The 8,764-nt window shown below is 38.4% G+C and overlaps 1 protein-coding gene across 1 annotated transcript in view; it reads right to left on the bottom strand.

Moving 5' to 3' along the window:
• The window catches only part of LOC108686363 (teneurin-a), a 34,834-nt gene that overhangs the window by 24,085 nt on the left and 1,985 nt on the right, over positions 1-8,764 (bottom strand). Inside the window, exons 2-4 of the mRNA XM_018191632.1 lie at positions 3,261-3,380; positions 2,000-2,652; positions 1,228-1,441 (exon numbers count right to left, since the gene is read on the bottom strand). Coding sequence (XP_018047121.1) covers positions 1,228-1,441; positions 2,000-2,652; positions 3,261-3,380 — 987 coding nt within the window. The remainder of the gene's footprint in view (positions 1-1,227; positions 1,442-1,999; positions 2,653-3,260; positions 3,381-8,764) is intronic.

The raw sequence follows: 8,764 nt of genomic DNA, 5'->3' as shown, positions 1-8,764 counted from the left end.
TTTTATAATATATATATTTTTAATTCGAGTTGGAGAGCTTCTTTTGCAAGTAATAATAAAAAAAATAATAATGAGAATAATGCAAATAATAAATAAAATTTTATTTGAATAGTAAATTAAATAAAAAATTATTGGAATAATTTGCCCAACTCTACGTCATTTTGATAATTAAGTAAATCTTTCAAAAATTGAATATATCATAAAATAAATTATGCATATATTAAGTATATTAAGTATATGCAAATATAATATATAAAATATAATACAGAGATTGCTATTGTTTCTAAAAAAAAAAACTCTTACTAAAAAAAGAAACTCTTTAAAAGAAATGACTTTTGATTCGGATTCTTATTCGCCAGTTAGTTCTCATTTGCCGTCGCAACTAATGTAAATCCGTTTTCGCTTCTCAAATTTATCGTTCTTACGATTGGAGCTGACATATTCCACTGACGTGGAACTAATACCGTTTTCGCCTGCGTTTAGGAAAAAGCGACGGGCGAGCGTATCTCTAACGAGGACCGTGAGAATGTCAGAGACGAAGTGTCTCGTTCCCGGCGAATAATCTCGTCATTTATATCGTGCGTCACTCAGTCCCCGGAAGTTCCGGGGCTACGCGAAATTATAACATATCGAACGCAGCTGCGTGCCGCGCGCGCGCATACGCCCGTGTATTATTCAAATTCCCGCGAAACAATACGAAACTAATTGTCGCGCCGAATTGGCATGGCTTGACCCATATGTAAATTTGGAGAACTCCGCGTGCATTAATTATAGGTTGTACACAGGCCGACTGTGTTTCCCACCGACGGGGACTCTGCATTACTAATATCTTGAATCTCCTCGGATAGAGGGCCAGGACGTACGCTTGAATTATGGGAAAATTAATGATGCTGTGACAAACATGAAGAAATAACGATCCCGGAGCAGAAATAGATGTTCGAGGTAAACGTTTTCCGTCATCCGTGATTTCCGCTAAGCCGTTTTTAAGGCTGAAATATGTGACGTCGTGCACATTTGCAATGCAACGTCATCGCTCCTAAATTGTATTCAGATCTTTTCAAAGTATTCCGATATTCCGATATAGTCGACCTTTTCCCTTTTTCATCCATATAAGAAAATATAAATTAAATTTAGAAGCAAATAAATTACTCTTAAATTTTCAATATCTCGAAATATGCTTCTCAAATCTTTTTCTAAATGCATTGATCCTCTGTCAACCCAACTTACGTTCGTCGCAAAAGTTGCCCTTCCAGCCAGGATTACAGACGCAAGATCCTCTAACGCACTGGCCATGCTGATTACAATCAGGAACTTGGCAATCACCTAACGGTATGTCACATTCCGCGCCTTTCCAACCCTCCTCGCAGTGACACACACCACCACCGTATTGTCCATGTGAAGAACACAAAACTGGACACACGCTTTTGCTGCAATCAGCACCCTGGAATCACAAAAATTTGATTTCCTTAATCTTTAATTTTTTCAAATGGACAAATAATTTAAAGATAATTATTGGGTTGGAAGAAAAGTAATATCGTATTTTTAGTTCAAAATTATATATAAAATACATTTATTAAAAATTAATAAAATGTTAATTTCAGAAAAGGATTTTAAAACTTAAAGCCTCTACATTCGAAAGGTCATTATGTTTTTGTGTTTTTTATGAGTTTGGTAATTTTTACAAATAAAAAATTACAAGCTGGACAAAATTTTTTTCTCTTTGTGAGTTGCGTTTACGTGCAAAAAAAATGTTAATTTTCGGTTTTCTAATAACAAAATTTTAATTTTTTTTATAAAACCATTTTTTAAAAATGTTCTTAAGATTTTTTGTTGCTGAGGTAAATAAAAGGAGCTGAATCGGCAAACTGAATCGGCGTGCGATTTATACAAATGAAAAATATAATTGTAAATCTACATATTGAATATTATTAAGATTCACTTCGACCAAAAATAGGATTTTTCTCTTATTTAATTTAAAGATAATTTTGCAAAAACACACCTGATATCCGTCTATACAATCGCATTTGCCAAGATAGCACGATCCACGTCCGGAGCAGTCATTGGGACACGTAGTGGAAACACCTTCGGCTTCCGTCACGACTAAAGTAACCTTGTAAGGCTGCAACTCATCATTATATACGGACAGGAACCAGTCGCCAGTGTCAAAGTACTGCAGTAGACTGACATTGACCATTAGTGGTTCCACAATGGTCCTCTTGATGAGCACATGTTGATAAAGTGCGATCGGTTGCGGCACGCGTTCCACGTGGATGTCTTGCGGACTGGTGGACTGCATAAAACTGACGGCAGTGATGTCCCTCTTCAATCTGTGGACCACTCTGCCACCTTTGACGAACTCCACGAAATCGTACTGCGTGACGCTGGGCGCGACGTTCCGTCTGCCATACACTGCGAAATTCGCACCCCATGGTAGGGTCAAGTTCAGCCTGATGAAAGCTGGCTGCTTGTTACGGAACTCCGTGTTCCAAAAATGGTACGGCTGAATAATGGCAGAGTGCGCGACATTGTAGGCCTGCAGCTCGAGCACGGCTGGCCATTGCTGCGCCGATTGCTGGATCTGCGGATCGCTCTGTTGATCGCCGGCGCTATCCGCGGCACTCGAATGCTCCGCCGTACTCGTAGGCAGGGATTCTACACGAGAGAGAAACACGAGGATGTAACACATTGAATAACACAGTAGCAAATCGTTAGGAAAGTTATATGGTAAATAAAATCTAGTAGTCTTTTTATAAAAAAAATCTCTTTCTGACTTATACCACACTGTGACTTTCATTTAGAATTTAGATTCTAAATGTAAACTGTATGGTGTATAAGTTTGACGAGTAAACAACTAAAAGAGAGAATATCATATTTTTCTTTCTAAATGTATTATTTTCAGAAGAAAATAAAAATATTATTTTATAAATAGAATATTGTTAGATATTTTTATTTTAAGTCGAGCAGATCACGCTCTTTTTATGTTTTTTTTTTTATTGCTTCATATCTCTCAATTTATCTTCATATCAAGTGTGTCAAATGTACTTCAATTGTTTAATTATCTTTTGAAATTGTATTCAGTACAGCTCATAGTATGAAATCTTTACAGCGGATGATATTTGGATATAGTCCTTGCTAAAGATATTATATCGATGAAATGTTCATCCACTCGCACTTCCCAAAAGCAATTAGCGTATGACGCTGTGCGCGAGAGTATTTACATCATGCAGAGTAGATGCAAATTAATACCGCTCGATATTTACCTTCTGTGGGAATCTGCGTGGATATCGAATCGTGGATGTGTGCGTTTTCGTGAGTGACAGCCTTGATATCTTGAACCAGAATGCAGTTAGTGCTGTCTATCGGGCGCATAGAGCTCACTGCTGGAAAGTAAACAAAGCCATTCCATTTTAGAATAAAAGAAAGATGAAAATCTACTATGTGCGAAGAGAGAAATGCCCCACACGCAATCGCGCGTACACAAATGTTATATTTGCAACGTACTAGTATTCTAGTACGAAATAGTATTGCCCGCGCGACGCTTTTATAGCGTCAGGAATCAAGAACGGCTTTAGTCGAACGTCTGGCAGCAGCCTAATGGGTTCATAAATTCGGACAATCGCTTTCGAATTACGATAGCACACTAGATTTCCCATGACAACCCGACTTTCTTGTTCGAGTAACTTTTAAAACAACGTATCCCTGTAATAAAGTTTGAGATCTCACGGCTTAAATCACAGTTGCATCAAGCGTACAATATTGCTTCATCAGATCAAGAATTCTGGGCTAGTATACGCTATATATCTTTTTTACATCATCTATATATAATATAATATAATATTTCTTTTTAATTTCAACAAAATAGTGATATTTTCTTAAATTTTAATAAACAAAATTGATAATCAATAATTAATCCAATAATACTTATTATAATATCGCTCTCTTATTTAAAAAAATGATACAATTTAAGAAATTAAGTTTCCTAGAAAAGGGGGGAAAACTATTTTTCAACTTGACGGAAACATATTTAATTTACTAGTTAAATAATATCGGCAAAAATATATTTCTTAATATGATTAAATATTTATTAATATGATTAAATATCATTTTTGTCGTTTTGATTTCATAGTTCTCAGAAACTCTTTCTGAGTTGTGGCGATTTTGATGATTCTTTTTCAAAAATTACTCTTTTTAAGTTGTGATGATTTTTTATAAAGTTAAGTTAGATTACTTTTAATAATTGATAGAATAATATTATTTTATTTTTCTAATTCATTCATTGTAGTAAATAATAAGTGTAACTTAAAAATCTTAATGTTTTATATCTTTTATATCTTTTGAAATAAGGGAGTCGTATGTCTAATGACAAATGATATCTAAGATTTGGATAAAGATCCCTCAAAAATCAATTAATATCGCTTAATATAATCCAAGATCCAATTATGTTGATGCTATATCAGTAGTTATCTGAAGTTTCAGGTCATTTATATTAATGTTTTCTGAACGATAAGTGCAAGTTCGTTGAATTTAAACGCCATGATAAATTCGGCAATAAAACCCTTATCCGTGGCGGGATATTGCGGTTTAATTAATTATCTGTCTCGTGCGCCGCGAGCGCCACGAATTAATTACGCGGTTTAACGAGAGTTTTTAAAAAGCGACAGGCCCAGGCCAACGCAACCCCCCCCTAACGACCTCTTGGCTTATCAACGCAACAAAACATCGATAACGCATAATTGAATTTGCGTGTTATTGCCGCGCGGATGATTTGACAAATCGCGATTCGCCGATACACTCGGCGCCGATATTTAATGGACGCGTTTTCGCACCCCGCGATTTATCGTATCGCGGATTGTATAAGCTTTCTGTCGTGATAATAACACTCGTTATTGCGCACGCCGTACCGTTTCTAGTGGAATTGCCATTGTCATGTACATTATTATTTTATTATATTTTTATAGCGTTTTGCTAAAATATATAGAAAAATAGCATAAAATGGAGACTTTAAGTGAGCGTTCAATATTTGATACGAAAGAAGTAGCACGTGAAAGTTTAAATTAGATAATTTAATAAGTGCAGAATAATATCTAATTCCCCCAATAATTTTTTCAATAACTTTATTCCTGGTCATAGAAAAATCTTTTTTGTGTAGACGATAGTCCTTGACAAATTTCTTCAAGGTAAGGAAGCTGTGCGATACATGCGAGATAAGGGATTACGCGTACACGTAACAGTTTTTCGTGTACGTACGCATATGGCCACAAGTGAACATGTGCATGTACATATATACGCATGTCAGACTGGAGATAAGCGAAATGACCGGAAAAGAACAACTATTCCTTTGGGATCGACGTTGCTTGGCCACCATGTAACTATCGCTGAAATTGAGTTGCAGTGAACTGTGAATGACCTTATTTCGCGTATATGCCAGTCAGCGTGGCATCGTTTTCGTTCCCGCTTCACGTTGCTGCAACTCAGCAATTCAACTTTCCACATATCGCACTAGATATCGAAAAAAGAATCACCCAGTAATTTCGACTAATACTACGATTAACAGAAAAGAAACGAATCATTTTATACATAAAAAAAAATCGATATTTGTAATATACCGAAAAGAAGTTTTCCTATATCAATCTTCGGTAATTCAGTCGTGCGTTTCTCTTTATTTTATATATAGACTTTATTTTAGCAACACTTTAATATCGTAGCCGTTGGTTCCTAAAATATTTGACGTTGTAAATTAGGAACTTCGGATGGCGAATGCAAAATGAGCTTACACTTGGGATCTCTAAGCAATTTAATCTACCGGCAGCTGCGACCTCCGAGACGTTCTGTGTGTTTAGCTATAAGGACAATACTGTGAAACAAAGTCATCTCAAAATTCAATATATATAGAACGTGAGATTGCCAAGTTTTGACGATGAGCTACCGGAAATTTAAAATGGCCATAATGCGAGCTACGGAAGGGGTCGTTATATCGCCTGTTACCTTCGCAAGGGATGGAAAAGGCGAGCGCGACTGTGAAGGACAGCGGGCACGTTCATGGGGGAGGGATCGAGAGAGAAGAGGAGAGGTGCAAAGGAACAACTTTTTCAATTATATACCCCCGGATCGATAGAGCGATTCATTCCCGAGAATGATTCCCGGATTATCGTAGGATTATCCCGCCGCCACCCCGACCGGTCCGTTCTACCGCCCACTTCCGCTCGTACGTTATAATGAAATGTTTACAATCGATCCGTCTACCCTTTCGTTCCGATCCGCCGAAGCGTGAGTCCAGACACGACAGCGTTATCGAGCTGCCTGCTATGTCGTTATTATTGACGAGTTAACTATTAATGGCGTAGTAATAATGTTCTCTCGTGATAGAAAACAAGAGGTTGAATTATATCGCGGTTTTTAATGATCTTTCATAAAAAGTTGTCACTTTAAAATTGTATCGGTTTTCAATCATAATTAAAGGATTTTTATGCGAGATTTGAAAATTTGTATGACAATCAAAGTCCGTCTTGTAAGTAGTGTATTAGACTTTATTATCCGAAATCGCAAAGTCTAAGAAGATTTGAAGGAAGAAGGAAGGAATACGAAAATAGTTGGGCTGCATTGTATTTCACGAATTTGAAAACCTTTTTGTTCTCTTTTATTTTTAATTCTATAGCAGGATACTTGTTTAATTCTATAGCAGGATTCGCGTTTTAAAAATTAAATACTTATAAAAAATGAGCAAAAGTAGTACATACCTACACAAAATTTTATTTTCATATGACTTACAAAAATTACACATTAAAAATAATTATAAGTGGCAAACAAAATTGTCTAACTTAACTCTCAACTTCACGACTGTTTGTCAAAAGGAATTACCGTTGCAACAGTTTCGCTAGCTACTTGCAAATGAAATCGTGGAAGAAGTCCACGTCGGAAGCTTGTCGCGAAATGATTTTGGCCCTATGAGAGCCACAAGCGAGCGAGCAAGCAAGCAAGCATACGTCAAATTACCGAAAAGCAAGGCAACTCGCGTGCATGCAAAATTTGTGCGTTCTGGAGCGAGGCCGAATAAGGACGAAACGAGGAGGAAGGGTTCGCGTACAGCTTCGTGTATCTCACAATGTGTGCGCACATATATACGCAGCCGTGTGCGCGAGCGCGCGCGCGCGCGCGCGTGTGTGTATGTGTTCGTGTGCGAGAGAGAGTAGACGGACCTGCAGCAACCGTAAAAGAGAAGTGGGCGCGGGGGAGGCTGGAGAGAGGTAACGCTGGAGGTTGGCTGCGGGGTAGTTTGGATACAGTAGCAAACAGGCAGATTGGATTCCAGACTCGATTTACTGGAATGCAGAAATAACAGCTGGCGAGCAGTCTCCTCGAGGCCGAGAACCGACTTTGCAGTCTCCACCACGTCCCTTCCCCTTCCTGCGACACGCAGACAGAACGGGGAGGTGGAAGAAGAACATGGACGCCGAAGTCGAGATGGACAGTTCCGCAGAGAAGGGATGTTTATAGATTCGCAGAGCACAATACGGTCCAGCTACTCTCGCATCCCTTCCTTTTCCCGTCAAATCCCCTTAGTCCCTGCGACTTCGGATGATGAAGTCTAATACATTCGCAAGTCGGACCATGACCACAATCGTAAGGATTTTCAGTAAAATGCAAAAACACGATTTGCGTGTAAGTGGAGAAGAGGCAGGAAAAGAAAGCTGGTTTCTGTTATACGCTGATAACAGGCAAACATTAATTCCTCTAATCGGACCCAACGCCGTGGAGATGCAGTGATTTTCAAGCCTATCTTCGCGCGTATTTCTCTTGCACCTCACTCTTGGTTCCTGCATTAGCATAACGGATCTGATAGAGCTATTTTCCCAGACCTTTTTGCAGGAACCTAATAATGTGGTTCTTTCAACGTTGATCTTAACGATGTGGATCAACGGTGGAGGACGATTTGTTTCTCGTTTTCTTACCGCGAGCTCGTTAATAGAGCCAACTACTAATGGCAAGAATGTCGTCGTAATGTTTAGCTTCAGTAAGATTTTACGTTTACATACATCGCGGGGTTTTGCCATTGTTATTTATGCAGCAAAGTTTACCAATGTTAGCCATAGGGCGCATCGAGGTAGTGCACCGTTAGTTGCACGGCTATCGATTTGTACGTCGGGTAGGCCATTGCCCTGCGAAATTGCCCGATTCGTTTAGCAAAGACACGTACTTTTAAATTCCAATAATCCGTTCCTCCTCCAGCCAATACAATCAAAATTTGAAAAAAAATTTAAAATTGATAACATTGAGGATGTTAAAGACACACTAGTGTTGCCATCTGAGATAAAAGCACCTTTCTGTATCTCCTGTGGAGTTCAGTTACTATTATTTTAACGGATAGAAAGGTGTGGTATCGATTCGTATATGAGTTCACCTTTTCTTCCTGATCGTGCGACGTATGGATGTGTAGTTTCTCAGCTACGAGTGTTATGGGTAAAACGCACCCCATGCCACGGAAATGCTTCCTCACTATCGACGGGCAATATTTTTGCCTCTCCCTAACCGGATGGAGCCAACCACTCCATGTTAAATGAACCATTACGCTAGCAATGTTACGCCGTAGCTGCGCTTCCTACGGAAGATCCGGACTTCCGCTGTTGAACAGTATTTAATTTTCCTGAACAACAACTTTGTATATCGTCTACGCACGATATTATTCTGCTCTATGATAATAATAATCCAACAACGACTGAAGCTATATTCAAGACATTAAAAATAAACGATTTTAGTAAAAGCAAGC

This window comes from Atta colombica, unplaced genomic scaffold, assembly GCF_001594045.1.
Source record: "Atta colombica isolate Treedump-2 unplaced genomic scaffold, Acol1.0 scaffold176, whole genome shotgun sequence".
Lineage (NCBI taxonomy): Eukaryota > Metazoa > Arthropoda > Insecta > Hymenoptera > Formicidae > Atta > Atta colombica.
This window is presented reverse-complemented; position numbering and strand designations above follow the sequence as displayed.